Genomic DNA, 26,957 nt, shown 5'->3' on the forward strand with positions numbered 1-26,957 from the left:
TAAGCCTTTGGGTGATCATAAAGTTATTGTTGTTTTACCCATTTAGAGGACCAAGTCACTTTGCCCTGAATTGGCAAAATAACAGTGGCTCTTTAATCTTGCAGGAATCCTGCTGAAACTAAATAAAAATCAACTTTGGGAAGCTTTAACCTTTAATGGCTCCTAAGCCCATAGACACTACAATGGTGTCTACCTCATACAACCCTTTTAGAAAGGAACACAAAAACTACTCTACAGTATCATATAGGAATTCAAATATTAAGACAAGCCAATCACAGGGGCACCACAGAATAAAAACATTTAGGGCACATGTGCCAAATGCATTCATTTTTTAATACAGGCAATCTCGATCAACTATTTATCCTAGATGCCCTGTGGTGTCTTATTCACCCATGCACCCATTCATCCATGCAAAATGTTGTGATTCTTCAGTTTGAATTTTACATTACAGGAAAGGAGGGAGTAAAAATCTCTACAGAGTGTGTTAAATCATGACATTCAAAAAAGGGAGAGATCTTACCATCAGGATACTACAAAGATATAAGAAACCAGGAGGAATTCAGTGCAACATATTCACCCACAACTACAATATGACACTTAAAAAAAAAAAAAAGGCTAATGAAGAGAAATATACCTGAAGAATTATTGCCAGAGTTGGAAGGAAGTTTAATGGGAGGTGGCCTGTGTTTGACACCTTTCCCCAGTACAGAGGACTGGATAGAACCTGTGATACCGTCCGCCTATAAAACAATAAAATAAACAGAAAATTATGAAAAAAAAGCCATACATACATATATATATATACACACACACACATTATAAAATTATTTGTATAAGAGGTAAGAAACAGGTATAAAATATAAAAAAGGACATATGTTGTTCAGTGCATACATTTGTTATTTTAGCGAGGACTGAAAAAAATGTAAAAAAAAAAAAATATATATATATATATATATATATATATATATATATATATATATATATATATATATATATATATATATATATATATATATATATATATATATATATATATATATATATATAAAAAATGGATTTTTGGGTTTCTGATTCTTCTAGAAGTCCATTGAGGGACTGGCAAATAAAAAAAAAAATAAATAAAAAAAAAAAAAAGTAGGCCAATCCAGAAGTATGCCTTCTACTTGCCTACTGCCAGCATGCCTCAATTATGTAGAAAAGCAGTATGGAGAGCACGATCATAAGCACAGATGTATCCCTCAATGGATTCCTAGAAAAGGCTTTTACAGTGAGCTCAATGCCAAGCAAGTCAGTGCACTGTTACAGGGCCATCTGAAATGACAAAAAGGTCATAAAAGGAAAGAAGCAGTGGCTTAGAGATAGATTCTCCGAGCCTAAATCACATCCACAAAAAGGAGGGAAATTTCCTTGGTGAACTTGAGTCAGAGGGATGGAAGAACGATGTCCTGGCTGAGGCGACAGGGAGAAATTACATTAGGCAGGACGGAAGTCCAGGGCCTCAACGCATCTTGTCCCTATACAAAACCAGAACGTTCCTTGCAGAAAAAGGCTGACAGTTCGGCCACAAGCCTTGCAGAGGTGATGGATACAAAGAATACACCTTGTGGGTGAAAGCATAGAGAGGAATGTTTCTAATGTTTTCAAATGACAGTTTCTGAAGTGAGAACCAAAGAACCAGATTCAGATCCCATGGAATCACAGAGGAATGAATAGGGGAAGATACAAGGGAGACTCTGTACACAATTTATAATCAAGGAATGGCCAACAGTCTCTGAAACAAAATAGAAAGAGCAGCAACCTGACCCTAAATAGTGCTAGGAGAAAAAAGCTGGTCCAGGCCTGGGTGTAAAAGGAGAGGATTTGTACCATGGAGAAACCCCTAAGGTGAAAACCCAGAGACTTAAACTCAGTAAAGTATCCTTACCATGTCCAGTGACAGATCTTGTGAGAAGTTGACTTCCTAGTTTTTAACATTGTAGAAACCACCAAGATGCCCCTGCCTCTCAGAACCTGGGCTTCAACAGTTCAAGCCAGTGATGGCAAAGATAGTATTTGAGTGATTAAGAGAGAAATTTTGGACGATCTGGTAGAGTACATAGAGAATCCGCCAAGAGAGCCTTACCAGGTCTGCGTACCATAGCCACTCGAGCCAAACCAGGGCAAAAGAGGACTACCCTCTATCTTGATTCTCTGAAGCAGACAAGAAAAATAAGTTTCAGGGGAGGAAAGGCAGAGATCATAGTCTACTCTTGCCAAAAAGTCACCAGAGCATCCATTGAGTCTGCTAAAAGATCCCTGTACCTGGAGAAAAACCTATTCAGTTTATTATTACCTGAAGGTCCATATCTGTGCCCACCTACAACACAGCTCATGGTATACTGCTCAGCGGAGGGACCACTCCCCCATGTCCAGACACTGCTAACGGAGGAAATCTGCCTGCCAATTATCTACACCTGAAATGTACATCGTTGACAAGCCTGGAATGTGAGGTTCTGCTCAGAACAGGATCTGATCTACCTTTCCTGATATAGTGAGATATCCGTTTGCTACCTGATGGTTAATGTACGCCACTGTCACAGTGTGTTCTCAGGTCCAACGCACCAGCTATGCCAAATTGTTAGAAGCTTCAACCAGGAGACGAAATTCCTCAGGCAACCAAGCCCCCTGCAACAACAGAGCGCCCAGGATTCCTCCTGAGCCTGAGAACATGCCATTCATTGTGAGGAATTCCAAGGAACAAAAAGGAAGAACTTCCTTGATTCCAGAGCTGGTTTCCTGAGCCACCAAGCCAGGGACAATTTGGTCCTCAACAGCAGCCAAATCGATCTGTCCATTGCCCAGGCTAACAATGACAGAATGGTACATAGTTGGTAAAGTTAAATAAAGACTCCAGTCCATCCAGTTCAACCTGTGTGGATGCAAGCGTGTGTGTTTTCAATCTCTTTTTATTATTTTTATTCAATAAAAGTACAAATACAAAAAAAATAAAAAATACAGATACATAAATATATATACACAGCTTCCTAGAATCATTCAGGTCAATCTGACTCTATGTTCACGCTATATATTAAAACAGTTTCATCTTCTATTCTCTTACATAGGGTTCCTTATATTATCTTCCTCTCATTCATTATAAACCCCAACCTCTTCATTAAAAAAAAAAAAAAAAAAAAAACACCTGTGCACGTTTTCCCATTTCCCTGTATATTACATTTGCTAAGATGCCCATCTAAGAGGGTTTTTTTTTGTTTTTTTAATTATTGACACCTCCTGCTGACAACAAACTGTGAAGGGGAATTCTGCATCCTTACTGCTCTGACAGTAAAGAGCCCCTACATAGTTTAGGTTAAACCACTTCTCATCCAACTTGATTGGGTGGCCACATGTCCTCTTAGCCCTTGTACACACGGTCGGAGAATCTGTCGGAATGAGTCTTATTGGACCGTGTCGACAGATAATCCGACTGTGTGTGGTATGCATCGGACTGATTCTGTCTGAATCTCCGTCCGACCCAATTTTCCAACATGTTGGAAATATTTCCCGACCAACTGGGCCGGACGGACCTAATCCGATCATGTGTAGAGCATTTTCATCGGACCAAGTGCCACGCATGCTCAGATCAAATTCCTACATCAAAGCTATTGGCTACTAGCCTGAATGTAGTCCCATCGTAACAAAATTATGTCATCACGTTCTGAAAGATCGGATTTTTCGCCAACTTGGCCCGACCGTGTGTATGCAACAGTTTCGGACACAATCCGTCGGACTAAATCCGACGGGCAAAATCCGACGGGCAAAATCCGACGGATTTGGTTGGCAAAATCTCCGACCGTGTGTACATGGGCTTAAGCAACCTGAGAATGCATTTTTGTCTCCCTATGCTAGAATCACCACTGAAATATTTGTACAATATATTGCCACCATATCTCCTCGAGTGTCTCTTCTCCAGGGAGAATATGTTTAATGCTTGCAGTCATTCCTTACAATGGAGGTCATCCAGTCCTCTTATTAGTTTTGTTGCCCTTCTCTGGACTCTCACCAGTTCCAGCACATCCTTCCTGAGGACTGGTGACCAAAACTGGACGGCATTCGGACCCCCAGTTCTTTTTCTATCCTAGATTCCCTCATAGGTCCCCCCCCCCCCAATGAGAAACTTGCATTCATATTTTTAGTCCCCACATGCACTACTTTACATTTTTCAACGGAATCTTAATTTGCCATGTAGTTACCCACCCACTTTATTTTATTGAGATTTTGTTGAAAAGTATAGCTTTGTATTAATAGCAAACACAGAGAAGTTGGTATAAATAGTTAAATCTATCATTTATGAATACATTTTAAAAAGGATTGGTCCCAGGACAAAGCCTTGGGGTACCCCAGCTCACAACGACAGACCATTCTGAGTACACACCATTTATCGCCACCCTTGAAACGTGCCCCTCTAACCAATTTTCTATCCAGGTACAGACACCATCATCCAGGTCAACAGACCTCAATTTGTAAATTATGCGTTTATGGGTAACTCTAGCGAAAACCAGCCCTACTGTACTGGACCCGGCCCTGCCAATTCAGCAGAGGGGGCCAGAGACAGAGAGGGGGCTCCCAAATATTATGGGCACTGATCTATCAATTCTGCTCCATTAAACTTTTTTCAAAAACATTTCCCCAAGCCTTGGGGGGCAAAAGAAAACTACTTAACCACTTTTGGGTTAAATGGGTTAAAGCAGAGTAATCTGCAGCCGTATTTCCAGAATATTACATTAAAGTCCCGGCCTCTTCTATATCAACACGCACGGGCTGGCCGGGACTTTAATGTAATAGTCTCAACATGCGGCTGTAGATTACTCTGCTTTAACCCAAAAGTAGTTAAGTAGTTCTCTTCTGCCCCTTGGCTCCTGTTGCCAAACTTCATGCTAAGGAGGAAGGAAGAAGGTTTTGGAGGTTTTCAGCTCCTGGCCTGTCCCTGGGCTCTCAGCTTAAGAGGTACCCTCCTCTCCACAGGAGATGCACTGCACAAGGATCCCAGGTAGAAGAAGTCTGACCTCTGACTAAACCATGTACATTACCCATTCTGGGCCACTGAACCATGTTAAATTACCCACTCCTCATTCCTGCATTCTGTATATTAAATACTTCTGACCCCTGAACCATGTACATACCCCTGACTCATGCACACTGTATGGTACATACTCCTGAAACCTGCATTCTGTACATTTAATTACCTGCATTTTGTAAATGATATACATATACCTGATGTGCTTTCTGCATGTTAAATACTTTTGATCCCTGTGCTCTGTACACATTTTATACCCTTCTGTTTTTAATCCCACTGTTAGTGCAACTTTGTCACACACACTCCACACACACACACACTCCACACTGCCTCCTTCTCCACTGGCTGCCTGTGGGCTAGGGGGAGGAGTGCTCAGGCCCCACCCATCATTTGGGGGGCCCCTGCTAGGTAGGCTGTATTGGGCCCCGTGACTTAACAGCAGGCCCTGTCTATTATCAAAGTGAATAACTGGGTGGTTTGGGCCATAACGTCTTGCAAAACCATAATAAAAACAGCAAGGGAAAAAGCCACACCCGATGGAGCGAAGGAAGAGTCGGAAGACGAGACAGACTACAAGAGGGAAACATGACTCCAAGCTGCAGAGCACTGTCAGTGGGCTCAATTCAGGCAGCCCCAGAATTGTTAGTGAGCCTGGGGCACATGAAAAAGAGGGATTGTTCCTCCAGTATCAAGAATCAGGAAGGTTCGGGGTGGGAGGCAAGGCTGGATGGCTGGAGGGGACCATAATCACTGCTGATGGGCAGCAATGACAAGTCGAAGATCTAAGTTCCACTCAATTCTTTGCATGCAGAAGCGACAGCGGGATATTCTCCCTTAAAGAGGAAGTAAACCCTGATGAGTTTACTTCCTCTTTCATTCCCTGCAAAGGTAAAGCATAATGGACTACTATGCATCGCATAGTAGTCCATTATGTGTCACTTACCTGACACAGGAGCCAGCGAAGTCACCGCTGTCCCCTGTAGCCCGGCGCATCCATCTTCTCGGTGGGTCTCGCTGCTCCGCCGCCATCATTCCGCGAAAACCGCGATAACGTCACTCCCGCGCATGCGCACGGGAGCCGCCACTCGTGGCATATCGCCGTTGACCGCGGCACGCTCAGTGCGTCTGCGCGCCGCTGTCTTGGCGTATGTGCAGTAGACAGCGGTGCCTGTCTTTCGGCAAATATCTCCTAAACCGTGTAGGTTTAGGAGATATTTCTTGGACCTACAGGTAAGCCTTAATCTAGGCTTACCTGTAGGTCAATGTTGGTTGTAAGGGTTTACAACCACTTTAATGCTGTATGGCGAGAAAGAGTGCCTGCAACACTACACCCTGAGGATTATGTCAGCACTCAGCCCCACCATGGCAAAACAGGTAGGAATGGGAAATAAAGGTGCTCAGCAACCTATTTAAGTGAGGTAGCTACCAGTGTTTGTCTAGGTCGGCCCACTCAATAGGCCAGTCTTCAGAGACAGGGCAGTCACTGGCAATGCCAGACACTCTGACCCTGAAAAGCGCTCCACAGGTAATTTTTACTAGAAAAGAGTCTTGGAAGCATCCTACAGAGAATACAGTGCTCAAAGGTAACTTCCAGACTATCCCTGTAAAGTGCAATTCTGCAGTGTCTGCATGTGCTCCAAAATTCAGAGGCAGACTGGATAGCTTCAACCAGAAGGACACAACTCCACTAGTGTAGAGATCACAAGAGTAAAAAGGTAAAAACATGGGTTAGTCTTTAAACCAGCAGAGCTGAAGAAATTATGTTAATTCTTCTAGGACACTAGAGTCATGCTGGTAGTAAGAGGGGTCCATCCTGGGCTAGACCAAACAGCATTTTTGTATGCCAGTGTTTAATCCTCCCGTGGGCAGAGATATACACACACACACACACACACACTTGGCATTCCTCTTTTAAAGAGGAGGTAAACTCAGAAGAAATTAGTACTCTAGGATCTTTTACTGTTTCTGCAGCTTTGTTTCTATTTTCTCTGTTTTTGCCTAAGCCAGAGCCATGTTTGTAGCCTCCAGCCTCATCTGTACTTCCGCCCTTTTCTCCCTGAACAAGCCAGAATCTCAGGCATGCTCGGTAAAGAGTAACCAAGCCTCGTTTTAGTATACCATTACCATGGCAATGGCCCGGCAAGCCAATAAGACCACACATGCAAATTTCCTCCCAGTGTTAAACATGAATGTCCTTGTTCACATCCCCTGTGATGTAGCTTGTCACATGGGGTGTTTCAAGAACACCAGGATCTTGTGGGATTTTGATGCCGTGGAGCTCTGCTATCAGAGGCATGGCACAAAAATGAATAGACGACGTCTTGCTGAGTGTGCCGTAAACGATGGACAAAATGAGCATGCATGAGTGACGTCACTGAAACAGATATCTGCAATATCTCCTAAACAGCACAGTTTGTGACGTTTTTAAAGCCACCTACAAGTAAGTGATTGCAAATAGCTTTACACGCAGTAAAGTTGGGCAGTGGGGTTTACAACCCCTTTAAGCCACCAAATTAAGTTGGTTACCTATTCCAGCTGATGTAGAAAAAAAATGCTGACACAGCTCCATAAATCAAGATTTGCTCACGGAAGTGTACTGACAGAGCAGTGACTCATACCTCATTCAGGATGATGAAAGCCAGACTGCCCGAAAGGAGATAATTATTGATGAGCTTTTTAGATAACCCCCTATTCTCTGGAAATCCTTTGTCATGTTTTAAATGTATTTGTAACACAAAACTTGTAACATATAGTTGAAAAAAAAAGCTATAAAAAAACCATTAGAATAAAACTAAGCCAAAACCTTTAAAAAAAGAAAAAGAAAAAGAAAAAAACTTTCCTTTATGAACATTTTAGGATTCCACCACACGGCAAAGCATCCTTTACAAAAACACCCATAAAAAAAGGCATAGAAAATAGGCTAAAAAGTACCATTGTCATTGCATTTGCCTGAAAAGATGAAATGAAATAAGCTTCGGAATTCACGTTTTTCCCCCCATGATCATTATCTTTATGCAATAGCCATTACGTTTATCACTCGACACAGAATTATACTGCAATCGAGTCACTAACTACCAGATATGCCTCCTAATTGCCAAATCTACAGAAGCTGGAGGACATGCATGAAAGCGAGTCATAGTATAAAAAGTTACATGTGGCTCGTTACTTAAGCCCCATACACACTTTCTGCATTTTTGTCTTCACATTTACCGAAACCATATAATATGGGAGATCAAACCTTAAGAGTTTCAATGTGTATGCAATCAGGCAGGCCCTTGCACTACATGGTTTTGGTAAATCTGAAGACAAAAATCTGCAGAAAATCTAATAGTGTGTATGGGGCCTTAGTCTCGTTAGTCACATAGAACAGGATATCCCCAAACCTATTAGTCCTAGCGAACGTCTACACATAACATTTCATTTTCAACCAGAAGTAGGCGACAGGGACTGTCATTAGTAAGATCATTTCACAAACCTCAATTTCCTTGCCTGGCGACACAGGATTTTGGCTTGCGACTCCTCCAGCATCGTGTGTCATCTTCACAAAACCTTTGGACTCATTTTTAAACAATTCAAGATACTGATTGACCACTCTGTGGGGACACAAATATGACAGCATGTGCACAGATTATTATTGTATATGGAAATGGTTACCGGTTAACCCCTAATAAAGAGCCTGCGCATCTGGGTCTGTGCACCCATTACTGCATACCTGTCAAACTCAGCTCTGTGGGTGAGAGTGTACAGCAGATGCATATCCATTATCCATTCACTTTATATGGGCTGCCTGTATGCAGCTCAACAGTAGCTTAAAAAGTAAAAGACTCTTCAAGCCGCGCAGGGCTAAGCACCCCTGTGAATGAGCCCATAAAGACATTTTAGCCGAGTTTGGCCATCAGCTTTTCATAAACCATGGTTTGGCACAATCTGGTTTTAAGAGATTCCAGGGGTTTGCATTTTCTAGGCCTTTGCTATTGATTTCTTTGCGGCCACAAACAAATGGTTTAGGAATTTAAAGGTGTATCTGTCTAGGTTAACAGGTCTGTGGTTCAACAGGCCTTTATAGCAGTTTTTTATGTAGCTTACAGCATGTCAATTATTCAGTAAACTTTGGCAAATAATCTCCACACCATAGGCCAAACAATTTTTTTTAATTTTTTTTATTTGGGCTCATGAAAAAAGTAACTGTAAAAAAACAGGATTTTTAAAACAGCTTACCTGTAAAATCCTTTTCTTTGATGTACATCAGGGGACACAGGGCCATAGTACTTACTATGTGGGTTATAGGGCCACTGATAGGCGATGGACACTGGCACGCCCTGAGGCAAGAAGTTTACTCCCTATATAACCCCTCCCACTACTGGGAGTCCTCAGTTTTGTAGCCAAGCAATACAAGTGTATACCAAGAAGGGAGGGACCCCTGTGTCCCTTGATGTACATCAAAGAAAAGGATTTTTACAGGTAAGCTGTTTTAAAAATCATGTTTTATTTTCATACATCAGGGAACACAGAGCCATAGTACTTACTACGTGGGATGTCCCATAGCAATGGCAACAGAAGGCAGGGAGACAACAAAAGAAAAAAAAAAAAAAAACTAAGGAGGCCAGAGGACTCATACTGCAGCCTGCAGAACACTGCACCCAAAGGCAATATCCTCATGACCTTTAACATTGATTTGATAAAATCTGGTAAACGTATGAACTGAAGACCAAGTTGCAGCATTACAGATCTGAGCCATAGAGGCCTGATGATGCACCGCCCAAGAGGCACTAATCGCCCTGGTTGAGTGCGCTTTAACATGAAAGGGAGGAATTTTCTTCTTTAAGCCATAAGCTTGAACAATGACTTGACGAATCCATTTGGAAATGGTCGATTTTGATGCTGCCTGTCCCCTTTTTGGACCTTCTGGCAGCACAAACAAAACATCTGTTTTGTGAACCTGAGCAGTCGCCTTTAAATAGACTCTGATCGCTCTTACTACATCAAGGGAATCTAGTGCCTTTTCTTTCCTAGATATAGGTTCTGGGAAGAAAGGAGGAAGAACAATATCTTAGTTTAAATGAAAACCTGTTACCACCTTTGGTAGGAATTCAGGATGAGGATGTAAAACCCACCTTATCCTTATGCATGATCAAATATGGCTCTTTACAAGACAGAGCCGCTACTTCAGATACTCTTCTAGCAGGAGAAATGGCAACCAGAAAGATTATCTTTGTCAAAAGAACCAAGGGAAATTCTTCTCGTGCCCCCCTGGTGATTGATGTAAGCCACAGCAGTGGCATTGTCGGACTGAATCCTGACAAGACAATCCCGCAGTCTGACCGTCCAAGACTCTAGGGCCAGACGTACTGCCCGAATCTCCAAAATGTTGATAGGCAAGGTCCTCTCTAACTTAGACCATCTCCCCTGGACAGAATCTTCTTCCAGGACTGCTCCTCAGCCAAGAAGGCTGGCATCTGTTGTCACCACTTTCCAGGATACTGGTAGAAAAGATTTTCCCTTTTGGAGGTTGCTGGATATTAACCACCAATTTAGGCTTGGACGTACGTCGGCAGCAAAGCGTATTGGAAAATCCAAGGCCTGAATCTTTTTGTTCCAGAACGACAGGATGGTGCTTTGAAGCAGTCTTGAGTGAAACTGTGTGTAAGGGATGGCCTCAACGGAGGCCACCATTTTCCCCAACAATCTCATGCACAGCTGAATGGAAGGATTTTTCTTTGCTTTAATAAGTTGATTTAGTCCTATAATGGAACTGATTATTGTCTGGGTTAAGAATACCTTCTTCTGTATGGTATCTACGACCAGCCCCAAGTATTGTAATCTTCTTGATGGTTTTAGGGAGGATTTTTATAGGTTGAGTATCCAACCTAGAGATTCCAGGTAGTTTACAGCTGTAATCAGACTCCGATTTAGACCTGAGACTGAATTATCAATTAAAAGTAGATCATCCAAATAGGCTAGGACCGTTATGCCTTGAGCCCTTAATCTGGCTAAGGGAGGTGCCAGAATCTTTGAGAACACCCGTGGTGCTGTGGCTAGACCAAATGGGAAGGCCGTAAACTGAAAATTATGATTTTCTATTTCGAAGAGCAGAAATTTCTGGTGAGTGGGAAATATTGGCACGTGGAGATATGCATCTTTGATATTGATTGAAGCCAAAAACTCCCCTCCTTGCAGGATGGAAACAACCGATCGGATTGACTCCATGCTAAAGGATCAGATGTTTAAGTGCCGATTCAGATCTTTGAGATCTAGAATGGGTCTTACCTCTCCGTTTGGTTTGGAAACCATGACAAGGTTTGAATAAAAACTTGTGCCCTGTTCCTCTAATGCATACACACGATCAGACAATCCGCCGGACTTTGCAATGGAGGTCCGCCGGACTTTCTGAACGAGCGGATCTACCCACACACGACCGGACTTTTCCAGCGAACAATCCGCCGGACTTTTAGTGGAGGCCCGCCAGACTTTTGAAATGAACTGACTTGCCCACACACTGAGTAAAGTCCGTTCATTTTGAACGCGACTCCAGGTAGACAGGACTAGCGAAGGAAGTCAATGCTGCCGCCTCCATCGGCGAGATTGACACCTCGCGAGCCCCGTCGCCTGGTATGGATTTAAAGGGGAACCCCTACGCTGAAAAAGCGGCTTGGGGGTCCCCCCAAAGTCCATACCAGATGCAGGCCCCCCTTCCCCAAAGTACCCCTTCATGTTGAGGGCACACGGCCTGGTACGGTTCAGGAGGGGGGTGCACTTGCTCGTCCCCACCCCCTTTCCTGAACAGCCGGGCTGCATGCTCGGATAAGGGTCTGGTATGGACTCTGGGGGGACCCCCCCCCCGCGCTTTTTTTTTTTCGACATGGACTTCCTTTGCTAGTCCCATACTCTCGGAACTCTAGTTTGTAACCTAGAGAAACTGAAGAAGCCATCCATCTTGACATTGTTCCTGCCAGATCTTTGAGAATTTCAGGAGTGAGCGGGGGCGACCCTTCATAAGGAGGATTTAGCATTCTACTTTGTGGGCTTTCTGCCCCAAGATCTCTTCTGACCCTGGTTCTGCCCTTGGGGTCTTCCCCTTGAACCTGACGGTTGAGGCCGTTGAGACTGCCTAAAGGCTGTTTCCCCTGGCACAGGCGAGGCAGCACGCTTCAAAAAGAGAAATGTTTGAACTTCTTCTTTACTGGTAAAAGAGCTTTTCCCATTAGAGATCCTTTGGATGTATTAATCCAGATCGTCTCTAAATAGCCGTTAACCATGAAAGGGGAAACTGGCTAAGAGCTTTTATCACTGTGCTTCGGCTGACCAATTTTTCAGCCATAGAACTCTGCGAGAATGCACTAGTCCAAGCATAAGCCATGAGACTTGAATGATAGAATCTTTCACAGCATCTACTGTGAAACATAGCGAGTCTGACACACCAGCCCATTGCTGGGCCTGCTGATCAGGCAGAATTTTAAGTATCTCCACAAACTTTTCCTTAATGGACTGAGATACACCAATTGCCGCAAGGACCGGCTGTGCTACTGAACTTGCGAAAGACATATTGCTTTTAGAAAGAAGTTCCAACTTTTTATCTGTTGGATCCTTTAATATTAGCCCATTATCCACTGGACATGTGAGACTCTTGTTCACTGAGGAGATTGCAGCATAAATTGCTGGAACCCCCCATTTCTTATAGAAATCCTCTTCCATTAGATAAAGTGTGGAGAATTTCGACCGCATCACTCTCGGAGGAGGATGACATTCTTTTGGAAATGGACTTAGTTTGTTGTGAAACCACTGACCCTTTAGAACCCTTATGCCCCGTACACACGAGAGGGATTAAGTCTGACAGACCTCCAAAGGAGTTCCGCCGGAGTTCCGCCGGAGTTCCGACGGACTTTTCGACCGAACGGACTTGACCACACACCATCACACCAAACTCCGACGGAGTCGAACGTGATGACGTACGACTGGATTCGACGTAGGAAGTTCCTAGACAGTAGCCAATAGCTGCCCTAGCGTCGGTTTTAGTCCGTCGGAGTAGCACACACACGAGCGGATTTTTCAAAGGGGACCGGGTCCGGCGGAGTTCCGTCGGGAAAATTTAAAGCATGCTTCATTTCTAAAGTCCGTCAGACTTTAGCTTCGCTAAAGTCCGTTGCAGCCCACACACGATCGGATAGTCCGCCGGACTCAGTCCGTCGGAGTTTGGATGTCGAAAAGTCCGCTCGTGTGTACGGGGCATTAGAGGAGTTCCTGGTCCCTTTACCACTCATAGCCTGAAGCACAAAGCAGAGGCACTACCAGCAAAAGAATGTACACTGCTAGGTTATAGTCCAGCGCTATAAGCCGCTTTTAATACCTAGCCTGGTAAAGTAATAATGTGTCAAAGGGAATGCCTGCGTCACCAAACCTGAAGCAAGCCAACCTCCTGCTCATGTGTCCCTCCACAGCCAGCAGCAGTTACACACACAGTGCTTTAACAACTTCCTCCACGTGTGGCCAGCGCCTGACGCCGTTAGACCCCCCCCCCCCCCCGTGCTAATTACAGTCCCCCCTTTCTTTCAAAAGAAAGTGTCTTCCAGCGCAAGCAGCGGACTTCAGGCACCTTGCAAACAGCTGGTATGGCGGCGGCGAGTAAAAACTACCGCTGAGCGGCCGCATAGTTTGTAGTTTTTTTTTTTTTTAAAGAAATGCTTTTGGCATATAAGTCCACCGAAGGGGAAGATTCCAACATTGGGGGCGCAGGAGGAGAACCAGTCCCCCCTTTCTTACCAGAGGATCTGCTTGTGGCCGGAGGAGAAATGAAGGCTTCTGACACAGCAGCTCTGTTTCCAGCATCAGGCGGTGAGTGCTCATCATAGCCCTCAGCGGTGACACATAGGCATGACAACATTATAACTCAAAAAGGAGAAATTTTTAAGAAAATCTCCACTTACCTTTCCTCGCTGCAGGGTTATCTAAAATAAACCCAATCTTCACCCTTCACGGTGGGCTCTGAAACCTTCAGGAACAGGGGAACCTAGAGGTTACCCACAATCCTGGACCTGCAACAGCACCCTGCCAGTAAAACTTTATGGCCTTACTACCAAAAAGTACTGGATGTCAGGGTCCAGCTCTCTAAAAAGAGAAGTGTTCGCAAGCAAACCCTAATTTCTTCGGACACGAGGTCCAGGTACCATTCCTTTAGCCCATGAAAGGACACACTGAATAGATCTGGTCAGCATGGCTAGCCACAGCAAGGATTGCTTCCAGTGGAGCTCAGCACATCTTTACTCGTGACCAACACCTTAGACACTGGCGAAAAAACTGAGGACTCCCAGTAGCGGGAGGGGTTATATAGGGAGTACACTTCTTGCCTTAGGGCGTGCCAGTGTCCATCACCTATCAGTGGCCCTATAACCCACGTAGTAAGTATTATGGCTCTGTGTCCCCTGATGTATGAAAAGAAAATGTTTATAAAGATGTTTGATGCAGCATCAGTTTTCAGCTTGGGTAATAGAGGATGCAGCTGATGGCTGACGCACACTGTGGTCTCTGACACTCCTCCAGCCAAACCAGAGCTACAATAAACAAAACTTAAATAACTAAATTATTTTTTTTCATCTTTCCATATATTAAATCTTCTGCCCTTGTTGTTTTACCTTTGGATAGTAAAACATTTTTTTTTCTGTCAGTGAATACCTTATACAGCCCACTTCCCGTTTCTTGAATGGTAAACAGCCTAGACTTATGACATCATGCATAGCTCACTCTCTGGTGAGAGTTTGCCAGGAAGGGAGGGGGGTGAGTCATAAGAGGGCCAATGAGAGCTGCAGGGCAGATCGTGGGTGCAATGGAGAGCTCTTGCAGACTGTGTGTAAGCTGTCTGCCTGTACAACATATGGTCAGGTTATTACACACTAATAGGAAGTATCAATGAAGTATCAATGAACTACCACATCGATCAACAGCGACATGATAGTTCATTGAGAACCACAAGCCGACAGCCAAAAAAAGCTATCAGACCAGGTAGTTTTTTTATTCACAGAACTCTGAATGAATGATGCAGCTGGGTGGGCGAAGCCATGTTCTTTTCAGATTGTGACAGAAAGCGAGGGTAGAAGATCCCCCCACTCCCTGTGGCAATAAGGAGTCAGGGGGTGCGGAAGCCAGTGTATTTGTAACATGTTACATCCTGGGTGCAACATGTAACAAAAAGGTGAACTTATCCCTTAAGGTTCACTTTAAAAATGTGAATGCAATACACAGGAGGACTGTTCTATAATGTTACAATAATGCACTATTAAACCCATTTGTCACTTGCAGATGAGAACAAGAAATGTGCAATTGTGTGTTCCTAGTGCCCAAGCCGATGTCAAGGTGAAAAATTATTCAGTTACAAAATCAAGTTAACAGAAGCTTCGAAAACCTCTGGTCAAAAAAGGGTTCCTGTTTATATAGTTCTGGAAGAACATTTTCTTCCACTGATATTGATACAAAAAAGGCCAAAATACGCACCCGCTGTAAATCTGTAGGTGCACAGAATATTTTCCAGAAATTTGTTCAACCCGGTTTCAAAATGTGATTGAATCATTTAAAATAACGTATCCAGTTTAAGGCTCAGTTCACACTGTCGTGATTTGGGATCTGACTTGTGAAACCCCAAGTCACATGACATGTGAAATCCCATGTTGGTCAATGAGAGCTGTCTTAATTAGCATTACTGAAGTCACTCTGACTTTAGAAAAGGTCTCTATACTACTTCAAGGCGACTTCTATCCGACTTGTACCCATAGACTTTAATGGAAGTCGCCTCCAAGTCTGATCCTCATCTATATCAATGGCATTTTCATGTATGCTGTTATCTCTGCATGCCTGCACAAGTCAAAGTCGGTTCAAAGTTGCATCAAAGCAGTACTCAAGTCGCCAGAAAATCACCAGAAAGTCATCTGACCAGGTCGCAGTAGTGTGAACCCGAGCCTTAAAGCAAGTTCTATAGAGGAAAAAATATACACTTACCTGTCTATATCAATTCTTGATCCAATAAGAAATCTAAAAAAAAGGAAACATGCCAATACATTATGCAAATCTACACAAATTTCAATTCACAATAAAAATATCTGCATTAATATGCAAATGTAATCTTCAGGAGAGCTGTTGTACCTAGATGTAGAATAACTGCATCTAGGATGCTGCATGAAGCTTGCCACCTGTACATATTGCTCTAATGTCCTGTACACACGGTCGGACTTTCCGACGGAAAAGGTGTGATCTGTTCTTGTTGTTGGAAAACCCGATCACATGTGGGCTCCATCTGACTTTTTCCGTTGGAATTTCCGACACACAAAGCTTGAGAGCAGGATCTAAAATTTTCCAACAACAAAATCCAATTGTTTAAATTCCAATCGTGTGTAGACAATTCCGACGGACAAAGTGCCACGCATGCTCAGAATAAATTACGAGACGAAAGCTATTGGCTACTGCCCTCTATAGTCTTGTTGTACGTTACCGAGTTCTGAACGATCAGATTTTCCGACAACTTTGTGCGATCGTGTGTATGCAAGACAAGTTTGGGCCAAAATCCACCGGAAAAAAATCATTTTTGTAGTCGGAATGTCCGACTGTGTGTACACAGCATTACAGAATACCAACCCACTTGTACAAGGGACTTAATTTTATTGCAACGGTAACATCAAAGCCATTGGAGTGGTGCCAAGAAGTAAAGCCTTTGAGGCAATCTCTGTAGACTTCTTGATGAAGCAGTCCTTTTCTGTGTGCTGTAGACAGCTCTTTGCATTAGTATCTGTTATTTGTTTCTAGCTGTTCCCCCTTCAGAACAGTTTCACATTCAGGAAGATCAATGAATGTAGTATCTAACCAGATCTGATTTATTTATTAAAATTTTATTTCATGGCTCCACTACTCCAGGCACTGGGAAAAAAAATGAAATTTAGGATACCGACAGCTGCTGGTTATCCTAAAATATAATAGACAAATGTGCAAGGGAAAGTCCTTATGTGAATGGCAGTTGGAAGGAGGAAATAATAAAAGTAACTCACTGTGAAGAAGGGGGGTGAAAGTTCTCTTCTTCTTCTTCTTCTTCTTTGGAAGTTTGCATTTTACCAAAATACAAAGGATTGCCTGTATTTTGGAAAATGGTCAATTTTCCTCTGTTGAATGGGCTTCCAGATTCACATTCAAATAGATAATCCTCTTTTGTATCCTAGAAAAAATAAAAATACATTTCTGAAAGAGTGTAAAAATCCTGCACAAACATTCCCCATCAGTGCAACACACAACTCACAGTGCAGATGGGGTTTATCCCACTAGACACTTTTCAGTCGTGAAGGCCTCCATTATGCTGGCCATACACTGTATGAATTTCAGCCACCTCCCGCCCAACATCCCTCGAATGAAAAATCAAAGGGTGTAAAAATTGTCGACCGAAAAGCAACTGTACCCAATCAGAGCAGTGGTTGGAGTATTCTGAAAGCTGGTGGTGAGAGATTCATCCATCAGCATAGCGTTGATTGAGGAATTTGTTTGTTTACCCTACAGTTCAATGTATGGCCAGCTTTAGCCTAAAATGGCTGAGAACACAGAAGGTGGGGCTGTTATATATAGAGAAAATAGTATATTCTTAACATGCTTGAGTACTCTTGGAAAAGTTGTTTTTAGCTTCTTTCTACATTTTAAATACTCACACATACAAACTATATATAGTTTGTGTGTATATATATATATATATATATATATATATATATATATATATATATATATATATATATATATATATATATATATATATATATATATATATATATATAGCCGCAAGGCAGTATTCCAACATAATGACCCCAAACACACCTCCAAGAGGACCGCTGCTTTGCTAAAGAAGCTGATGGCAAAGGTGATAGACTAGCCAAGCATGTCTAAAGACCTAATTGAGCATCTGTGGGGCATCCACAAGCGGAAGGTGGAGGAGCCCAAGGTTTCCAACATCCACCAGCTCCGTGCTGTTATCATGGACGAGTGGAAGAGGACTCCAGTGGCAACCTGTGAAGCTCTGGTGAACTCCATGCCCAAGAGGGTTAAGGCAGTGCTGGAAAATAATGGTGGCCACACAAAATATTGACACTTTGGGCCCAATTGTGACATTTTCTCTTAGGGGTGCACTCACTTTTGTTGCCAGCAGTTTAGACATTAATGGCTGTGTGTTGAGTTATTTTGGGGAGCCAGCAAATTGACACTATTATACAAGCTGAACACTCTCTACTTTACATTGTAGCAAAGTGTAATTTCTTCAGTGTTGTCACATCAAAAGATATAATAAAATATTTACAAACATGTGAGGGGTGTACTCACTTTTGTGAGCGTGTGTGTGTATAATATATATATATATATATATATATTACATTACCAATTTAGCCTTTAAGAAATAATCAAGTCATGATTATTCAAAACCATGTGATACACATTACCATTATTTGCGTTACCCATGACAAACATGGTTGTCAGACTTTTAAAAGCAGCTTCAATCTGCCAGAGGAGGCATCAAAAAATAAATAGTGATGCAACAGGAGGAAAATGTACCTTTAAAATGTCCTTCAGACATTTCTATCGGAATTTCAGACTAAATTCACACTGCACACATGCACTGCACTATAACACAAATAATAAAATAAATATTGGGCAGAAAAAGTTTTAATTACTCACATCTGCAGGCCAGACAGTAGGTTGCGAGTCATCAGGTTTGATAGATTTTTCCACTTTTGCATATTTTTCAACCTGGGCAATGGAGAGAAGAAATCGTTATAATTCTAACATAAACAAGTGAATTCTGAAAACAAACATTATTTGTACTGTACCAGTAGAGTAAGTTATATGCATTATGCAACAGCTGATGCCAATGTTCTAAACACTCCAGTTAAATTTTGTGTTTAACTTACTGCACAGATACTATAAACTATATGGAAAAAAGTTTGGGAACACCTGACGAATACACCTAAACTTTTATTTTTTTTACGCCTAAACTTTATGGCAAAATGTACTGACACCTCTCCAAATTAATGAGATTCGTTTTTCCAGTGAAAGTAACAAAGACAAATTTTGACAATTCTGCTCCTTAAATCCTGTAGCAAGTGTAGGGAAGGCCCTTCCCTGTCCCACCATGACTGTACCCCTGTGCAATCCAGCTCATTAAAGACACTGATTAATTTGGTGCAGAGGAACAAGAGTAGCCTTCATGGAGGCTCGATCTTAACCCTACTGAATAACTTTGATGTGCACTGGAGTGCCAATTGAGACCCAGGTTTTCTCATCCCAAGATCAGTATCTGACCGTACAAATACTCTTTTGGCCAAATGGGCAAAAATACCCAGAGATAAACTCCAAAATCTTGAGAAAAGTCTTCTCGGAAGAGTAGAGGCTGTTATAGTTGCAAAGGGGAAGGGGGCAACTACATATTAAGAGAGAAGTTCAAATATTTTTTTTCCAAAAATCATACTTACCTAGGTGAATTCAGCATTGGTCCCCCACCGTCTAGAAGACAGAGTATGGAGTGATCAACGACCACTGATTGCTCGGTGAGCAGAGCTCAGTTCTCAGAGATCTGGTGACTGTCAGTCACCGCCTACCCCCCATCCCATTTACTGAAACACTGGGCTGTGGAGGGGACGAGAGCTACTGCTCAGCCAATCAGCGGCTGGGTCCAGGGTTGTGGGCGGATCCCAACTTTATTGTCCTGACCTTGCCCCAGCCTGGACCGGCTCTGTGACATCAGCAGACTTCAGCCAGCTGTCTGCTGAAACCAGGTCACAAGAGTGTAGATTGAACTGCACTTCTATGATCCACAGGAGAAGTACAGCCAACTGAGCTTTGGCTGTACTTCTCCTTTAACGCTCAGGGAGTTATGAGATGTACAACTAGTTTGCGTAGATGTGATGGTCATATTTTCGAGAACTTCAAGTCATATAGTGCATCTATATACACATAATAGATACAGCACTAAGTTTAAAACTAAAAACATTCCTAATTACATCTTGTGGAAAAAAAGAAAAAAGAAAACTTGCATGTATAAGTTAGAAATCCCCATTTTTTTTTTTTTTAAACTGTAGAAATGAAGCCCATCTGTAAAACCACCCATCTCTGCTTGTGTCACTGTGTACAACACAAACCAGTAAGCGGTAGTAAACTCTCCATTGCAACTTTTCTTAATTTAAATCACTCAGAGTGTACATGCTTCTGTTTTTATATTCTGTCTACCCTTTGCCATTCTCCAGATATCGAGCAATGTTCTCTCTAATGACGTCACTCACGCATGTGCATACTACCGGCTATTCACGGCATTATCTGTGTACCATCAGTCATTTCCGGACTATGCCTCCAATGCCATGCTTGCGTCTTCCAGTGTCATTGCATTCCCGCAATTCCCGTGAGAGCACATACCCCTTCAACATTTCTATTCAAATGTGCATGCGTGCAAGTTCTGCGAACGTAAACTAAACTACAGAATAGAGGCACCTAGTATAGAGCCGGCTTCGGATGGAAAGCATGGAACAGAAATAATGCTGCTAAATAGTAAGACTAAACGGGAGGGGAATAAATAATGATCCGGAATGATGTAAAATGCTTTTGTGTACTGGCTACATGAATTAAAAATAAATAAATAAATAAATAAATAAATAAAAAGGCGTATGGCTGAGTTTACTACCGCTTTAGGCACTTGAGAAGCAAGTAGAAAGTGGTAAAAAGTGGGCAAGGTAACAGTGCCTCTAAAGCCTTTAGTTTTCCTCCCAATAATGCCTTTTCCATTTCCTCCTGTCTGATGTTTTTGCTCTGATAAGGATAGAATACAAAAATCATGGTTCAGATTGAGTTTCAGATTATTACAAACGCCCTTACGTTTTTGTCATTTTCTCCTTCGCTGCTATACTAAAAACATGGAAAGACTTTTGCAGGTTTTAATATGAATGAAAACAGACCAAAAACTATTGTGTAAGAAAAAGTAACTTGCATACTCACATCCACTTCAGAAGGTACAGCAAGGGAACAGGGGTTTTGTTTCCATATGTCAACACACTAAAAAAGAATGCATCAAATCACTAATTCTTGCAGAAAACTCATTATTTATAGAAACAAAAACGTGCTAAATTTTAAATGTGTTCATTGAGATATCTGTAAACGCACACCAGTCCAGAAACAGACCGTATGTTAGATGCTGAAGAAGCCAATGGATGGCACAATGATCAACAAGGAAACCTGTTGCTAGTACACCAATTTCCTATAGCAAGGCAATGTCTCATGAATAGATTTGCTCGCCCAGGACTTACATTTCCAATTTTGGATATCTTCAGGTCAAACTGAGGTTGTGAGGCTTTCCTTTCTTTCCTTTTATGTAGATAGTCAAGCAGTCTGAGCTGTGGTGGGGTTGGACAATTTGATAATTCCTGTTGCCTATTCAGAACTGGTCGGGAAAACCTCTTCAAACACCTTCATAAAGAAAACAAGACATTACAGTCATCTTTTTAACCTTCTCACACAGGGCAAGGCACAAAAATTCAAAATGGGCATCGTCTCCCCCACCATACACAAGAATTGTGACAACACATAGGTCCCTCCACAAAGTCTCAAAAATACCAACCAAGTGTGCGCTACAGTGCCGGGGGGGGGGGGGGGGGGCGGGGGGGGGGTGTGAGAATCAAATGAAGGATTAGCTTGCTCAAGAGGAGGAAAAAAAAAAAAAAAACGTTCCCACCCACCCCTTTTCTCTAGCCAGCAAACTAAATTACAGACTCCTATATTACAAAATAAAACAGCCCATAAGGCTACACTTTAAGGGTAAGTCCACTTTCATAAAAGAAAAACAAAACAAACAAAAAAAAAAACACACAATCCTCCCTTGGTGATCTATGTACATTGCAAGGGTTTTAACAAACTTTGTTGCAGATTCCTACCCCAGTTATTTCTGGGGAAATAGTGGATTGTGTCCATGTGCAAAGTTCATTTGAGTGACTCATTACTGATCAGCTGCTAATCTTAAAGGGTTCTAATGAGGAAAGTGGGATTAACCCTTTGGGAATATCTCACCAAAACTGAAATATTTGTTACAGAGAATGCACAAGATCTGATTTGTATCTTAGTGCAGACAGCTTGGAAAATCAGTGAGTCAATCACACAAGCATTACATTTCTGTGGGCTTTTCATACACCATCTGTATACACAATGCCTCCAGGTTGCCATATTGCATTTTACAGAAAAAAAAATTACAGTACAAATTGCAAAGGAAAGGTCATTTTTAACATTCAATTACATACAATGGTGGCACAAGCCATAGCCATATTGTATGTGTATAAACTAGGGCTGTTACTGATTAAAATTTTTGTGTTCAATTAATCGATTTTTTTTAATCGATTAATCGACTCATTTCAATTAATTATAACGCATATACAGATAACTACTTTTAGCTGATCTCCTTGCATTGCAACTCTGCATTAATCAGTGGTAAATGTGGTATACACTATATACAATTACCCAACACTAGTTCGTTTCCACAATCCATGACTTAACTTCACAGTTCACACAAATATGTTTTAAATTCAAAATGTAGCACGGATGCAAGTAATTTGTTTTATTAAAATTTAAGAAAAAAAAAAACCGTAAAAAACTTTAATTATAAAACTTGTCTAGTATATTGACTGTCAGTCACTTTATAGTAGGCAAGTAGGCATCACTTTAGCCGGTCACGCAGACATACCAGAGTGTTTACATTTTGTTGCTTTTTTTACAACAATGTTAAAAACAGAGGTTATCAAATTTGTCTACACTTGGCTCACTGAATGATCCCAGTTTACCACATCCATATTTACCATCGCTGTCCAGTGATGTCACGGACATCAATGTCACCGGACTCCTCCCCCTTACCTTTATTAGCAGACGGAGGCACTTGGGGAAGGGGGGAGGAGTCCGGTGACATCGATGTCCGTGATGTCACCAAATCTCCAACGGAACTCCCTGAAGACCCAGAAAGGGCAGAGAGGCGAGTACTGCTCAAAATAATTTTTTTTAATTTTTAACGATTAATCAAGGAATTAATCTTTCATTTTCACAGCCCTAGTATATCTACAAACACACACACACACGTTCCCAATTCAATTTCATTTCAGTGTGAAGTTTAAAAAAATAAATTAAAAAAATTCATGCCAATTTCATCTTTTATTTTTAGGCGTTAGGCACGTCACCAATTTATTATGTGCACCAATGAAATTGTTTTTTTACTTTAAAAAGGTAGCCACACATAGGAGAATCTCACTGGTAAGTAATGACCTGACCCTCACATCACCTATCATACACATCTCACTTTCCTGCATTCAGAGGCTTCTCCCCATTATTGCCTATGAGGAAGGGATTGGACGCAATGAGTTAACTCACTTCATTTTTGCTGCATAATGCCTTGTATACACAGGCCAAAATCGATCGAGTCAGCAGGAATAAGGGGATTTTAGGTCCGTGTGTATCGCTTTCTGTTCTACAGCCAATAGCTGCCAGCACTGATCAGTGTGTTCTGGTGGTGGGGGGGCAAGGGTGTAGGGGGTAGAGAACACAAAGCCACAGCGAGGGAGATTGCTGCACTGACATTTCTTGTGTTAGTAGGGAAATCTCTTTTGTTTTTGTTTTTTGGTTTAGCCTGCTGGGTTGAATGTAAAAAAAAAAGTCTAGTATGTACCAGGCTTAAAGTGGTTCTAAAGTCAGAATAATTTTTTATCTTGATGCATTCTATGCATGGGCTGCTCTGTGCAAAACCACTGCACAGAGCAGATAAGTATAACATATTTGTTTTATTTAAATAAAAAACGAAGACTTTAATATCATTTTAAGAAGGGGTTTACAGATTACCAAAGCAGTCACAGCACCCTCAACTGGCTAGTGACATCTTATCTTCTGCAATCCACAGATATAATCTCCCCAGTTTGTGGAGTGGAGATGATTTTAACACAACATCAGCAAAAACAACTGAATTGAGCAATAATCTCTCACTTTCTATAAATGGCCTTAGTTGTCTCCAGATTTTTCAGACCTTTCAAACATCTCTGGTAAAAGTGTTTACATTTGGATAATGGTAGATGGACAGCTTCAGTTAGGGATGCAGAGGATAATAGAAGTTTGTTCATTGCCTCCTCTATTGATGTGTTATCTTTCAGACAGCTGTAATAAATCCCCATTGAGGGACTCACATCCTTAAGGCCCTTAACTGTATTATGAAGAAGGCAGCCAGGTTTGCTACTCTTTACATTACCTTTAAACCATGTTCTGTAAATTAGAAAGTGGTAGCTTTGGCATGTATTGTCTGACAACACCACAATATTATCTAGACTTAGAAATGACAATGAAAAGGAAAAGTAATTTTCCCTTTTCTTAAAGAATGGTATGTTCTATACAGTTGAAGATAGACATGAAACATGAATATGTGATCTGTTACTTGGGCTTTTAAAAAAAAAATTACAAAGCCAAAGAAAAAACCACAGCTAAGTAATGTTGTAGAGCATTAGAGCAGCAATCAATACCTGTTCTTTGTAAACTTGTCATTCTGTTTAATTGTGAAGTGACATGCCAAGGCTATCGATACCCAACTGGACTGTAACAGATGTTATGACTGAAAAAGCTTGGAAAAGGAGATGGAGGCCTTGGAGCTAAAAAAAGGGTTATTGCCAACAATTATTTGTAGCTGTACTAAAACCAGCATATTGTGCATATTCTATAAATATATAAACTGTAGAAGCAAAAAAAAGGTCCGTAGCTGCAGAGGAACATCACATTAGCTTTCGTAATTTCACACCCCATTGTGAAACATCTGCCATTTTTTATTTTTATTTTAATGTTTTGAAGAGTGCAATAGTGGTTAACCAGCCTTTAGATATTAATAGTAACCATAAAACATTTGGAGGAAATGCACACAAACAAGGAGAAATAAACATGATGACTAAAGGCCTTTAGGGAGTTGAACCAAGGATACTAGAGAATAAAGGTCCCTTTCACGTAGGGAAGATTCAGTTCCAATCAGCATCAGACTGGAGCAGAGTGGGCTAATGACACATTCGTGTTCGCTCAGATTCTGCACAGCAGGCACAAACAAACAGAGCCCGCACTGCTCCATGGCCAGCCAAGAGTCAAACTGTCTGTTTACACCTGACTACCCTCTGATCTAATCCACCTAAAATGGAAGAGGACAGATCGACTTCTTGTTCTTTTAGTGGACCAGATCAGACCCAGAGGTAGGCAGGTGTAAATGGGCACCAGTTCATTTACATGCGACCTGATCACATCACCCGCCTGAAAGGCATAAGTCACCCGTTTATTATTTCCGAATGTGAAAAGTGAGACTAATCCTCCAAATGTAAGTCTAGTTATCTTAATTGGATGTAAGTTATGGATGCGCTTGGAAGAAAGAAGGATGAAAAATATTTTAGAAGCCTATTTCCTATGAAGTAGAGCTCTCTGCCAAAGAATACCAATCAAAGTGCCCCCCAGGAGAGGGAAGAACCTTGGAAAAGAATAGAAGAGATAAAGTCATGACTGTTTTTCCTTAAACTAAAGCTTTGCAGATCTTGTTTTCAATACTTATTATTAATGACATATATAAGAAAAACCTCAGTTTCTCTTACAACACGAACGTTGAGATTTGTGTATTTGGATGAAGTTTTTTGCTTGATGTTGAAAGCCTTACATAAATCTCATTCCCTCGACCATGCAAGTCAACATAAAAATTTTAAGAGGAAGGGAAATCTCACCGTTTCATGGGACCCGTGTTCATCTTCTGTTTGTTGAACAGAAGGCTATTTGTAGTGCAAGCGACGGAGATTGATGGGTCAAGGCACAAAGGCTCCGCTGTTGCCAGGATCAACTGGCTCTCGAGCAGTAGTTTGTCTTCCTATGTGTGAACATTAGAGTAAGTGAAAACAGAACATGTCACAATACCTAAAAGCTTACAAAAAAGATTGTGCAATTTTAAAATATGTCAGTGCCAAAGAATACCAAGTACTTCTGCAACAGCCATAAAAAATACGTACATTAAATCAACGGTTTTTGTTATATTGATACATTTGATGAGTTAGCTTTAAGAACTTTATTCAACACATTGAAGTAAACCCATCACTACTGCAACCTTTAGAAAATGCCCGAAAATGTGGCCTAGAGTCTAGTATCTGCGGTCCATTATTATGGTCTTTTACAAGGACAGTGGTAGTCACCGATTTAACAGTTTCCAAAACATTTACATTTAAGGCATGCCGTGAGTGATAACTGTCACATTTTCTTATGCTCTCCACCAAACCATCAAGCCATCACAAACCATCACAATTGATCACAAGTGCAACACCATGGCAACTGCAGATCAAACACAGGCCAACATTGTTGCTTCCTTGGCTGTAAAAGGTAGGAGAGTTTAGTTCTGCTTTAAGCGTGGCTTCTGTCATGCCAAAGAGCCGCACAACAGAGTTTGTACCTAAATTAGATAGACAGCAGATATATTTTGCTGCATTGGCAGCCCATTCATTTTAAATGGGTTGCCTTGAAGTAGAATTGCAGGATAAACCTTACTAGTCTTAGCCCCTGTACACACGGGCGGAGATTTCGACAACCAAATCCGTCGGATTTTGTCCGAAACTGTTGCATACACACGGCCGGACTAAGTTGTCGAAAAATCCGATCATTCAGAACGTGATGACGTAATTTCGTTGCGATGGGACTACGTTCAGGCTAGTAGCCAATAGCTTTGATGTAGCAATGTGATCTGAGCATGCGTGGCACTTGGTCTGATCAAAATTCTCTACACATGATCGGAGTATGTCCGATCGAACCAGTTGGTCAGAAAATATTTCCAACAAGTTGGAAAATTGGGTCCGACGGATATTCCGACGGAATCAGTCCGATGCATACCACACCC

General features: G+C 41.7%; 1 protein-coding gene across 8 annotated transcripts in view; it reads right to left on the minus strand.

Moving 5' to 3' along the window:
• Window positions 1-26,957, minus strand: part of SUPT20H (SPT20 homolog, SAGA complex component) — a 155,709-nt gene that overhangs the window by 65,355 nt on the left and 63,397 nt on the right. For all 8 annotated transcript variants that reach the window (XM_077484157.1, XM_077484162.1, XM_077484159.1 and 5 more), the window contains exons 10-17: window positions 25,804-25,943; window positions 21,349-21,508; window positions 21,041-21,097; window positions 18,734-18,805; window positions 17,077-17,240; window positions 16,037-16,069; window positions 8,529-8,646; window positions 635-740 (exon numbers count right to left, since the gene is read on the minus strand). In XM_077484157.1, the coding sequence (XP_077340283.1) occupies window positions 635-740; window positions 8,529-8,646; window positions 16,037-16,069; window positions 17,077-17,240; window positions 18,734-18,805; window positions 21,041-21,097; window positions 21,349-21,508; window positions 25,804-25,943 (850 nt within the window). The remainder of the gene's footprint in view (window positions 1-634; window positions 741-8,528; window positions 8,647-16,036; window positions 16,070-17,076; window positions 17,241-18,733; window positions 18,806-21,040; window positions 21,098-21,348; window positions 21,509-25,803; window positions 25,944-26,957) is intronic.

Source organism: Lithobates pipiens, unplaced genomic scaffold (genome assembly GCF_037356315.1).
Source record: "Lithobates pipiens isolate NorthernLeopardFrog02 unplaced genomic scaffold, aLitPip1_a1.2 Scaffold_16, whole genome shotgun sequence".
NCBI lineage: Eukaryota > Metazoa > Chordata > Amphibia > Anura > Ranidae > Lithobates > Lithobates pipiens.